This window comes from Budorcas taxicolor, chromosome 2 (genome assembly GCF_023091745.1).
Source record: "Budorcas taxicolor isolate Tak-1 chromosome 2, Takin1.1, whole genome shotgun sequence".
In the NCBI taxonomy this organism is placed as follows: Eukaryota; Metazoa; Chordata; class Mammalia; order Artiodactyla; family Bovidae; genus Budorcas; species Budorcas taxicolor.
This window is the reverse complement of record NC_068911.1, coordinates 159750792-159764323: the sequence shown is the minus strand read 5'-3', so window position 1 is coordinate 159764323 and position 13532 is coordinate 159750792. Positions and strand designations below refer to the sequence as shown.

At 42.1% G+C, this 13532-nt stretch overlaps 1 protein-coding gene across 3 annotated transcripts in view; it reads right to left on the bottom strand.

Moving 5' to 3' along the window:
* RHBDD1 (rhomboid domain containing 1) overlaps positions 1-13532 on the bottom strand; it is a 134496-nt gene that overhangs the window by 55959 nt on the left and 65005 nt on the right. For all 3 annotated transcript variants that reach the window (XM_052664153.1, XM_052664152.1, XM_052664154.1), the window contains 2 exons: positions 13081-13137; positions 2601-2744 (listed from right to left, as the gene is read on the bottom strand). In XM_052664153.1, coding sequence (XP_052520113.1) covers positions 2601-2744; positions 13081-13137 — 201 coding nt within the window. The remainder of the gene's footprint in view (positions 1-2600; positions 2745-13080; positions 13138-13532) is intronic.

Sequence of the window (13532 nt, the reverse complement as noted above, 5' to 3'; positions counted from 1 at the left end):
TACTTTTCTGTGTGTGTGATATGCAGGGATTAATATTTTTATCAGTGATAACATTTCTACTGCACTTCTAAGATTTACATCCAATAGAGCATACCGTATTTACATGCAATGGACAGTCCAAGGTAACAAATTCAGACACGGTTCTGTTAAATTATGGTTTGTTCCAAATTAAATTAAATACATGATATCCTTACCTCCCATAATATTGCATGTCTCATCTTGGAGTGATTAAGCCCCTGCTGTGCCCAGGACTAACCTTTAGAATTTGTTAAAATACAGCCTCTGGGCCTTGCCCCCAGTGTTTAGGATTCCAAGGCTAAGGCACGCTTCCAGTGACTGCGATGTCAGCGGTCCATTAAGGCTGGTGATGGCAAGAATACACCTGGTTATCCACCTCTGTTTCCGTGCATTCTCTTTGCAATGCGACTCTACGACTTGGCTCAGGAAGAGGTGGAATCTACTTCCTTATCCCCTGAATCTTGTCTGGTTTCCTGATTTGCTTCGGTAACAAAATATAGGGGAACCAACAATGCACCAGCCTAAGTATGTTCCCACATTCTCCCTGGGCACCCTCGTGCTGAGGCCTTGTGAACGAACCTGGGCTGGCCGGCTGGATGACGGGTCACGTGTGGACCAATCGCCACCATCGTATCAGACAGCGGTCAGTCAGGTAGGTAGAGGAGGCTGTCCTAGAGCAGCTAGCCCCAGCTCACCACTGCAGACACCTCAGCACACCAGCCGAGACCAGTGAAGCCTGCCCCATAGGATCATCCGTGCAGAACCATAAATGTGGAACAAACATGTATTGTTTTAGGCCAACTGTGTCTGGGCAATTTTACCCAGTAACAGACAACTGACAGACCACAGCTCTGGTACTCTTCATCTGAGAAGTCCTGATTTATCTCTTCCTCTCCATTGCCTCAGCCACCTTCATCATGCAGACTTTGCTCCGTGATTAGACTACTTCAAGCCTTCTGATTTGTCTTCCCCTCTTGCTGTCACTGCCCACCTCCATGCACACTCTTACTGCTAAGACCGTATTCCTAATGTCAGACCAAGTTGTGGGAATCTGTGTGTTCCCGTCATATGTTGTAATGCCTGATATCCCCTTCATGCTCAGTCCTTGTTCCTGGCATGACTGTTGCTGGATCCATGAAACACAGCTCTGATCAGATCACTCTCCGGTGCAGAACTCTTCCTGGAAGTTATATCATATGCCAGACACATCTTCCACGTGGCCTATTTAATTCTGGGACCTCTGTGATCAGGCCCCAGCCTAGCTGCCCACTCTTCTTCCCCTTCTTCTCTTAGCACTTTATTCAAAAGCGAGGATGGGATGCCCACACCCTTTACTCTTGTGTCTGAGAAGATATGATTCCTGCCTGGAAGACCCTTTCAGATCTCGGCAAATGCTACACATTCTTCAAGGATCAACTCAAATACCACCTCTTCTGTGAAACTCTGATAGATCTAGTTAAGAAAAAGCTCACCCCTTCTCACGGATTCCAGCAAATGGCTGAAGCCTCTCTTAAGTACCTGATATTATGGTTACTTATGGTATCGAGCAGGGTTCCCTGGTGGCTCAATGGTAAAGAATCCTCTTGCCAATGCAGTAGATGTTGGGAAGATCCCTTGGAGATGGTAATGGCAACCCATTCCAGTATTCTTGCCTGGGAAATTCCATGGACAGCGGAGCCTGGCAAGCTTCAGTCCATGGAGTCACAGAGTTGGACATGACTGAGTGACTAACACTCAGACACACAAACAATAAAAACAGGAATACCAAAACTTATTACCAAACCTAGAGGAAAGATGGCAAAATAAATAGGATGGTTTCCATATACTATTTCATATAGGGCTTCCCTGGTGGCTCAGACAGTAAAGTGTCTGCTTGCAATGTGGGAGACCTCAGTTCGATCCCTGGGTAGAGAAGATCCCCTGGAGAAGGAAATGGCAATGCATTCCAGTACTCTTGCCTGGAAAATTCCATGGACTGAGGAGCCTGGTAGGCTACAGTCCACGGGGTCACAAAGAGTTGGATACAACTGAGTGACTTCACTTTCACTTTCTTTTCATACACTAATTGGTAAAAGAGTCATCTGGAAAGTCAGTTAAAAATATAAATTTCTAGGTTCTGCTCGCAGGGAGACTGGTTCAGCAGGCCTGCAGCCAAACCTTGAGTCTGCATTCTCACCAAGCTGCCCATGTGATTTTGAAGAAGGCTTGTAGGTGACACTTTGATGTATAGTGACATATAGCATGCCTTATAGATATGCATTTCAAAGTAAACCCTTTGTTCATGTACCTAAGAATCTTTTTCTTAGGTTTCTTGACTTTAATGCCAAAGCACTGAGTGCAGCAGGCCTATAAAAAGAACCACTTTAACAATACATACATAGTCTGGCACCTTATTAGCTTAGGTTGCTGGGAATATGGCATCGCACCCCATTCTTTGTAATCACAATCTGCACACATTTTTTTATCTACATCTCCTTTTTATAAACTATTTAAAGTTTAATTTGCTACAAACAGCCCTTTTTCAGACATCACACCATGTGAGGTATGTACTTTAAAATAAGTGAAGGGTGCAAATTCCCTACCTTGGTCCAAGAGGCTGGCTCTCAATGCTCTCTCCAGCTGCTCCTCTTCACTCAGTCCCGCAGTATACATGTCATAGTTCCTGGGGACATCTTCATAGGCACCTCGCCCACCATATGGGTAATAATCCTGATATCCAGAGTAGCCTGCAGGCACAATGAACAAGTTACGGAACAATGCCATGGACTATTCCTTTTCATACTTCCTATTTTGTAAGCAAAGACATTAAAATAATGTCATTATTTTGATTATAGTAATAATTCTCAAAATAAGAAAAGATGACTGGCGCTGTATGATGACCTGGGGGGATGAGAGGGAGAGGACATATGTATAATTATGGCTTATTTACATTGGAGAAGGAAATGGCAACCCACTCCAGTGTTCTTGCCTGGAAAATCCCAGGGACGGGAGAGCCTGGTGGGCTGCCGTCTATGGGGTCACACAGAGTCAGACACGACTGCAGTGACTTAGGAGCAGCAGCATCGCTAAGAGTCGGGCACGACTGACATCGCTAAGAGTTGGGCACGACTGAGCGACTTCCCTTTCACTTTTCACTTTCATGCATTGGAGAAGGAAATGGCAACCCACTCCAGTGTTCTTGCCTGGAGAATCCCAGGGACGGGGGAGCCTGGTGGGCTGCCGTCTAAGGGGTCACACAGAGTCGGACACGTCTGAAGCGACTTAGTAGCAGCAGCAGCAGCAGTATTGCTATATAGCAGAAAACAATACAACATTGCAAAATTTTAAAATATATATTTAAATTTAAAAAAAAGAAAGTTAAAAAAAAAAGATGACCAATGGAGAATGCCTTCATGAGGGTGGGTGATAATTATCCTGTCACCACGGTACCACAGTGTCCACATAGGACTGGACATGCCTGAGTCCTTATGTGCTGAAGATGAAGTAGATATTAATTTATGTTTAATTGCTTTTTTTTGGAGTATATCTGATTTACAATATTGTGTTAGTTTCTACTGTACTTCAAAGTGAATCAGTTATACATACACACGTACTTACCCACACTTTTTTAGATTCTATTCCCATACAGCAGGGCTTCCCTTGTGGCTCAGCTGGTAAAGAATCCACCTGCAATGTGGGAGACCTGGGATTGACCCCTGGGTTGGGAAAATCCCCTGGAGAAGGGAAAGGCTACCCGCTCCAGTGTTATGGCCTGGAGAATTCAAACATGGACTATACAGTCCATGGGGTCGCGAAGAGTTGGACACGACTGAGCGACTTTTACTTCACTTGGGCTTCCCTGGTGGCTCATACGGTAGAGAGTCTACCTGCAGTGCGGGAGACCTGGGTTCAATCCCTGGGTCAGAAGATCCCCTGGAGAAGGAAATGGCAACCCACTCCAGATTCCTGCCTGGAAAATCCCCTGGACGGAGGAGCCTGGCAGACTGAAGTCCATGGGGTCGCACAAAGTCAGACACGACTGAGCGACTTTACTTTCTTTCACTTTCACTTTCCCATACAGCAAAGAGACCAAACCAGTCAATTCTAAAGGAAATCAGTCCTGAATATTCACTGGAAGGATTGATGCTGAAGCTCCAATACTTTGGCCACCTGATGTGAAGAGCCAATTCACTGGAAAAGACCATGGGATTTTCCAGGTAAGAATACTGGAGTGAGTTTCCATGCCCTTCTCCAAGGGATCTTCCTGACCCAGGATCGAACCTGCGTCTCTCGCATTGCAGGCAGATTCTTTACCACTGAGCCACTTGGAAAGCCTGTGCTCTATATTAGGTTCTTATTAACTATTTTACATAAGAAGATACTAATTTAGAAGGCATGAGTAGTGCTGGAAGGGGACTGGAACGGGCTATTGATGTATGGAGTGGGTTCTTTCAGTTTACAGCTACTTAACACTGTCAGTGAAGACTTGGCTGGACATGAGAGAATGGTTAAAATGACAGCTGATAAAGCCTTACTGTCCAGTGGTTCCAAACAATGACAGACAGACCAATATTTACTACCTATACTGTAGGACTTCTGTGTTAGGTATGATACTTCAGATGGTAATAACTACAGGGAGATATAAAAGACAGAGTTTCTCTAATTGTAATTCTATGCCAGAGATCATAGTTTCTATTGTTAGCCCTTTCAAGAAACTGGTTGCTAGATCAAAGGAGAGATGAGATAGCGTGGCCATTAAATAATGCTTTAAGAGTCAAACTTTTACATACTATTAACAAGGGGCAAATTGATTTTTGCAAGATGTTTCCATCAAACTTTTCAACTCAATTTGAGTTTATTTTATTGCTCATATTTATGGAATTTGTTTGGAAGAGGTTATTTTTCCCCACGTAAGACTGACAACTTAATTCTGGCATAATGAGAGAGTGTGTACATGCTAAGTCATTGCAGTCGTGTCCGACTCTTTGCAACTCGATGGACTGTAGCTCACCAGGCTCCTCTGTTCATGGAGATTCTCCAGGCAAGAAAACTGGAGTGGGTTACCCTGCCCTCCTTGTGGGGATCTTCTCGAGTCTCTTATGTCTCCGGCATTGGTAGGTAGGTTCTTTATCACTAGTGCCACCTGGGACGCCCATAATGAGAGAGAATCCACTTGATTTTTTTTCCTTCTCTCCTGCCACTGTCATACCCTTTGAAGGTAATGTTTCAAATGTTTAATCAATGTGCTCCTGTTGCTGATGAAAATTCCTACCCTTCACTATGCATCTTGTGCCATATGCCTCCATATCACCACAGTACAGGCCTGAGTTTAAACTTATTGCTTTAATAAGACTATAGGGGTGTTGGGGTGGGGGGGAAGCCAACGAGAAGAACTCTGTAGGGTAGAACCTGGTTAATTAAAATTTCATGTTCAAAATTTCTGGTAATTAGTCTTAAAAAATGAAATGACAATAGAACTCAGCTGGATAATCTTAACTCTTAAGTGCTTATATAAATATTTGCCATGTAAAGTATCTGTGTCTGTTGGTTGTGTTTTTACAACAACTTTCAAGAGATTTAACTGACACACTATATAATTCATCAATTTAGAGCATATAACTCAATGGATTTTAGTAAATTCATGGAGTTGTGCCGTCATTACCATAAACAACTTGAGAACACTTTTTTCATCCCCCAAAGAAACCTGCACTCTTTCGTTATGAGAGAGTTAACAGGCAGGAAGGCCGGAGGTTCCCAAGTGGAAGGAGGAAATAAACTGCAAGTGGCAGTCTGTTTTCCTTCTCTACACAAAATTAAAAGAGGCTTCTTGTAATTCTGTATTGAGGACATCCGGTTCGGCCTTGAGCTAACCTATGTGTTTTTCTTATGTTAATGAAACTATGTGTTTGCTTTGGAATTTGCCTTTCTTCAAAATGGTTCCCCCTAAGATTTTTTTTCTTTCCTCAAACCTTGGGCTGATAATGGCTCAACAAGCCAGTATTCCTGTCAACTGTTTCATGGCCTGGGGATGACACACCTCATGCCAACCTATTCTCAAAAGTGCATACTGTGGGAAAGGGGCCTAGTGCAGCTCCTTCAACCTGGAGGTATCGCTCTCATCTGACTAATAGCTTTCTAACAGACATAAAACACCTTCCTAAAAACCAGAAAAGCAGGCACTCTTTCTGGCCCCTTCTGATGTCTATGTCAGAGGCTTTCCCTATCTCTATTATACTTTAATAAAACTTCGCTACACAAAAAGCTCCAAGTAGTCAAGCCTCATCTCTGACCCCGGATCAAAATCCTCTCCTCCGGAGGTCACAAATCCCACGTAACACACAGCTCACAGCAGCAACCTTTCATCTTGGAGGCTTGTCTGGGATCTTCAAGACAAGGAAAGGATGACGGAAGCTCTAGCTCCTTACTCTCCTAGTAAACATGTTTTCTGCTATACTTTTACTAACTCTGTGGTGTGCCTGTGTGTGTGAAATCAACAACCTTTCACTTACCAGCCCCTGATCAGCCTCAGTTCAGTTCAGTCACTCAGTCATGTCCAACTCTTTGCGACCCCATGAACTGAAGCACGCCAGGCTTCACCTGGAATGACCATCACCAACTCCTGGAGCTGGTTCAAACTCTTGTTCGAGTCGGTGATGCCATCCAACCATCTCATCCTCTGTCGCCCCCTTCTTCTCCTGTTTTCAATCTTTCCCAGCATCAGGGTCTTTTCCAGTGAATCAGTTCTTCGCATCAGGTAGTGAAAGTATTGAAGTTTCAGCTTTAGCATCAGTCCTTCCAATGGATATTCAGGACTGATTTACTTTAGGATTGACTGGTTGGATCTCCTTGCAGTCCAAGGGACTCTCAAGAGTCTTCTCCAACACCACAGTTCAAAAGCATCAGTTCTACAGTGCTCAGCTTTCTTTATGGTCCAACTTTCATATCCATACATGACTACTGGAAAAACCATAGCTTTGACTAGACAGACCTTTGTCAGTAATGTGTCTACTTTTTAATGCTGTCTAGGTGTGTCATTGGAGAAGGCAATTGTACCCCACTCCAGTACTCTTGCCTGGAAAATCCCATGGACGGAGGAGCCTGGTGGGCTGCAGTCCATGGGGTCGCAAAGAGTCAGACAGACTGAGCGACTTCACTTTCACTTCTCACTTTCATGCATTGGAGAAGGAAATGGCAGCCCACTCCACTGTTCTTGCCTGGAGAATCCCAGGGACAGGGGAGCCTGGTGGGCTGCTGTCTGTGGGGTCGCACAGAGTTGGACACGACTGAAGCGACTTAGCAGCAGCAGCAGGTGTGTCATAGCTTTTCTCCCAAGGAGAAAGTGTTTTTTAATTTCATGGCTGCAGTCACCATCTGCAGTGATTCTGGAGCCCAAGAAAATAAAGTCTGTCACTGATTCCATTGTTTCCCCATCTATTTGCCATGAAGTGATGGGACCGGATGCCATTATCTTAGTTTTTTGAATGTTGAGTTTTAAGCTGATCATCCTAGTCCTAAACAAACGCGGGTCTACTTTCTGCCTCCATAGCTATGCCTATTATGGACAATTTTATTAAAGGAATCATATAATATGTTGTGATTCATGTATGGCTTATTTCATTCAGCGTAATGTTTTCATGTTTCATCCACGTTGTAGCACAAATCTTTATTTCATTCTTTTTTGTGGCCAAATGATATTTCATTGTATAAATATATCACATTTTGTTTATTCACTCACCAGTTGATGTCTTTTGGGTTATTTCTACCTTTTTACTATTGTGAATAATGCTACTACAAATATTTGTATACAAGTTGTTATTTGGACATATGTTTTCATTTCTCTTACCTAAGAGTGGAATTGCTAGGTCATATGGTAATTCTATATTTAACCATTTGAAACCGCTAGAATGTTTTCCAAAGAAGTTACACAATTTTCTATTTTTTAGGTGGCTTAGAATATTGGAGTGAGTAGCTATTCTGTTCTCCAGGGGATCTTCTCAACCCAGAGATCAAACCCAGATCTCCCACATTGCAGGTGGATTCTTTAGGTGGCTCAACTGGTAAAGAATCCACTTGCAATGTGGGAGACCTAGGTTTGATCCCTTGGCTGGGAAGATCCCCTGGAGAAGAGAACGACTACCCACTCTAGTATTCTGGCCTGGAGAATTCTATGGACTATACAGATCATGGGGTCACAAAGAGATGGACACAAATGAGTGACTTTCACTTTCACTTTCTTTACCAGCTGAGCCACCAGGGAAGCCCAGAAATTAGTGGGGATTTACCAAACACCTCCTGTAACCCAACTTCTGTATTCTCTCTCACATTTCCCATGTCAATATATAAACATTATGATATTTAAATCAGGATAAGGATATATCCTCAAATTCTCTCAATGATTTAGGACTGAAATGGGATCTGGACACAATTTTTAATATGGACACTCTTCCTCAAATTGGCTTCTACTCAACAGAACAATCAGAAAAATTCAGCTCCCACTACTGTGTTGGGCAACACATACAAGCAAGTTTCATATCCTAAGATAAAGGAGACTATGGCACTGCTACAAACCTTGCTTTCTGTGCGTTTCACCGAAAAGCCAAAAAACATAACAAAACAAAAAAAACCCACCAACCAAAAAAAATAACCCCCCAAACCTTTCACATAAGGACAAGTGATCAATACATAATAAATACATCTACTTCACAAAGAACAAAAAGACAGGGGCAACCATTCCACAACATAATAAGAATATTTATGGACAAATCACTGAATACCACAGGATGCTTCAGCAATCCTGAATAGAGAGACTGCCCAATTCCCTAAGAGTGCCAATTATTCTACTGCAACATGAGAAGCACACTGGGCACTTTTCCATATGGCTCATTACCACTTTCAAATCCCTGTGGAAAGTCATTTTATTGCAGAAGGTCTAAGCAGCATTTCTACCTATCTACCCTCAAAAATATTCAGCTAATTCAAAATCCAAAATAGCCCCAAAGCTCTGAATACCTATCTACACAGATACCAGAAACAGGACATACATCTGTGGAGTTACAATTGACAGATAAATTTGCTACGATTTGAGGCAATGTTTTCTTGATAGAGAAGAACATCTTTCTTCGTGCTATTTCTTATTTAAAGTACAACTGAGCAGTGCCTTCACAAAATAAAGCCTACAACTCCAAACATCTGAATATTATAAAATCTAATTTGGTACTTGCCAGACAAAACATGGGGAGAGAGAAAGGGAAAGTTTTAATGCTTTAAGTCAAAAAGACTAGTGTGGTTAAACGTTCTACATCGTCAGTCATGAGTTATCAACAGGACCGAAGATCCCATCAATATCTATTCCAATGAGAAGAGGTCTCCTAGGACCAAAAATTTTCTACAGCTGTTCCACTGGCCCAATCAGATATTGTAAAATCTTCATAGTAAACATGGCTGGAAAAACCTAACAATCATACACTTGAGATAAATAAGTTTAAATTATATCCTGTGCTGAATGCTAGTCTAATATTCTTTTGTAGTTATATACTTTGGCTCTGTAATAAAAGAAATTCTGGTTATCATTATTCTATAAACTACTCCATCTGTTCCTTATACACATACCAGGATTTCATGGCAAAAGAGATCAAGAAACACCACCAAGATCAGAAAGATTGGTAACAGCTTTTTAAACATTCATGAGGTTCTGTGACCTATAAATTCTTTTCCAGCTAAGGACAACCATATTCAGAATAAATCACTGCCTGTAAGAGATACATATGCTCTCATAAAAGTTCCCTAGGTGACCATTAGCATGGCCACCTGGCCTTATGTAGTGCTGCCTTTGAAGAAATCCAATCACTTCAGTGGAAGAAATATAAATATGATAATCTTACAGGGGATAGGAAAGGAAGGCAAGAGAGGCTTTTACTGCTGCCTTTCATTCTCTGGTCTGTGTGTCTGCTCTGCTTATGCCTCTTTCATATGAAGGCGGCTTTTAGCAGGTTTCCCTTTTTTTCTTAGTAAGTTCAAAAAAGATGAAAGAAAAGTCCGTAAAGGAACCTGCCCTCTTTGGTAAGGTTAAATCAGTAGAATGCCGATGTCATATCCCTGTACAACAGAAACAGCAGAGGCTAGGAATCAGTGACTTGCATGTTTAGTCCTAGTTATGTAACCAAGTGCCCGTATGACTTTAGCCAAAATACTTAACATTTTTAAACCTCAATTCCCAATTGTCACAGAAGATGTTGGGATGAGGTCATTTATGATAGTTCAAGCCACGTCTGTGCACAAATATGTTATTATTTTCTTCATCCAGAGGATCATTCCTGTTCCTCTTGGAGATTTAAAAAATGAACCAGGAGAGAAGCCCCTTTTCCTTGAGTACTCTGAGGTATTAGGAGCCATATATACTGGAGAGAATAAGGTCAACAGGAAGAGAGAAATCACAATGGGAGACAGAGCCAAAACAATCTTCCTGTATGATTCATCTCTTTCGAGTCACATGGGCTGAGAAACCTCTACTCAAACTTAAGTCAGTGTGAGCTGGCCTCCATAACCAACAACCAAAAGGACCCAGTGTTCTTCCTTAAGACTGTATCAGCTCTGTTGACAACTAATCATCACACTTCCTCTCTTCAGGTGAGTTCAGATAGAAACAAGTCAGCTTGCACTGTGTAGCAACTGTTTCTCTCCTGCACCAAGACCACAGTTCTAGGATTTTAAGCCTCCAGAGCATCAGAAGTGAAAGCCTCAGAGAGAAGCAGTTGGGGAACAACAGTATTCTTCACTGTAGTCCATAAGCCTACGTAATTCCAATCATCTAAGCCTATGATTTTTCTTCCTGAATCCATTAGAATCACTTGAGAAGCCTTTTTTTTTTTTTTTTAAAAAGGCCCAAGTCCCTGTCTCTATCCCAATTATAAGTTAACTGGTCTGGGTTGAATTCAAGCCATGAACACACTGTAAAAGCTTCACAGGTGGTTCACATAAACAGCCAAGTTTGACCATCATGATCCAAGCCTTCACAACGACATTAAAAACGTATCTTGATTGTAACTCTTAACAGTATCATTCTACTGAGTAAATCATTCAGTGGCACTCCACTACATTCTGGAAATTCCAGGCAGGCTTTTTCATAAAGGGTTGAAAAGCCCTTTCCTTTCATTGCTTTCCTTAACTTCATCAAGTTAAGTAAGGATGCTTGCTTAACTCATCAAGACACAGCACTCCACCTCTTCTGGACGACCTCCAGTAACTGCAACCCTGCCCCCTCCCTCCAGGCTGAGCACTGACTGCACTGCATCAGTATCTCTGAAATGGGCTCCTACCTCTGCCAGGAAGGAACAGCTGGGCCTGGATTAGATCTCCTACCAAATCAAGTAGGAGATGGGAGAAAACATACGAGATGGATGTTTTCAGGCATTGTATAATTGGCAGTTCAAGATTCTGAATCTTGAGAGAAGGGAAATAAAGGAAATGAGCCTGAAGGCACTCTCTAGACTGCGGTTCAGGGAGCAGGGAGGGACACAGGCAGATGCAGCAGGCTCCCTGAGTAGAGCTGGAATTTTCAGGGTGGAATACACCAAAGGAGAAAACTATGTGTACAGAAAAACCTCCGGAAATCTTCCTGGGGTCAACTGGAGATTCTGTTGAACATTAACTATCATCATGTTATTCTGTACTACTTGATTCCACGGTTCACCATTCTGTTTTCTATACCCAGATTAGTCCTATTCGCTTCTACTGTTTTGCCTTTCCAAATGTATGGCACCTACAATCAAGTCCTGGTTATAAACTCTGAGACAAGGACTATAGCTCTTTCTTTCTCTCCCACAGTGGTCAGTCTGACAAACGTGCACAACATGACCACTCACAGAGTGCTACTGGGTAAACCAGACTGAGGGTCAGAATACTGTATGGGAAAACAAAGCAAAAGCACCAATATATATCTAATTATATAATTCTCTGTACTTGTATTATTTAAGCCAGGGGTCAAAAAGCTACAAGTCGGAGTACAAATACAATCCACTGCCTGTTCTTATAAATAAGGTTTTACTGGAACACAACTGAGGACCTTTGCTTATGAATAGTATCTGGTTGGCTTCCCAGGTGACACTAGTGGTAAAGAACCCACTTGCCAATGCAAGAGATGCAAAGACTCAGGTTTGATCCCTGGGTTGGGAAGATCCCCTGGAGGAGGAAATGGCAATCCACTCCAGTATTCTCTCCTGGAAAATTCCATGGACAGAGGAGACTGGTATGCTAGAGGCCATGGGGTCACAAAGAATAGGACACGACTGAGTGACTGAACAGTGTATGGTCATCGTCACACTATGACGACAGGTTGCCTAGTTGAGACAAAAACTACATACGGTCAACAAAGCCTTTAGACTCCCAAACAGTAGCTACCTGGCCCTTTACAGGAAAGGTTGCTGACCCCAGATTTAAGTTACAATGGTTCTCGACAGGCAGGACTACAAAGCCACCCCCTGCCTCTGGCGCTTAGGCTCTTTGCTGCTTGTCTGCTGGTACTGATCCGGGATATTACAGTGCAGCCTTGCCAGGCTGGAACGTAAGGGCTTTAGCTTAAAAACGGTCATATGCTTGAATAGGAAGTCCTTTCTACCTATTTACAAAGACCTCTAGAAAAAAATACCTTCTCCTCTTTAACTGTTAAAGGAATGCCTATCTTAGCTTCTTCCAGTAAGTGTGATTCTTCCTGAATATGTAGTTGGAGTGGACCGTGGAGAACTGTATATATGAAAGTAACTTCTAATACTTAGCCAGTGAATGGTCTCTTAGGCTGAGTATCAAGGGGCCTGTTTCCCATACAAATCTTAACAAGTCTGAGAAACCTCAAACCAATTATTTAACATTTTCTGGCTGGAGTTCCCTCTTTCCCTAACAACGCACCCAAATATGCTCCCTGGACAGCGCCCCCATCTAGCTTTCAGGGACATTAGAGGCACAAGGATCTAATGTCTGGTGTACTCTCCAATAGCATAACTCATATTATCTTGCGGGAGCTCTGTAGTAACAAACAGTGTAATTTTAAAAAACAAGTTTAACTGTATTAAATGAAATAAAGTTACTTACCTGAACTATTAAAGTAGTACTGCTGTCCTGGGTAATCAATATTGGATGGGAAAATGCCTAAATATGAAGGAAAAAACAAAACAAAACAAAACATTTTAATTGTAGCCATAGGCTCTACCCTGACCCCTATTGCCAGTTTTACTGAGGTATGATTAACAAATTAAAATTGTACGTGTTTGGGTTGGTCGTGATTTTTTTAAAAGGTGTACAATGGGATGACTGAATATACATATATGTTATGAAATGATAACCACCATTATGTTAATTAACACATCTATCACTTTATATACTTACCATTGTGTGTGTATATATATGAGAAAATGTAAGATCTATTCTCTTAGTAAATTTCAAGTACTCTTTCAAGTATTAATAAAGTGCTATTAACTATAGTCACAATGCTGAACATTACATCCCCAGAGCTTACTCATCTTATAACTGAAAGCTTGTACCCT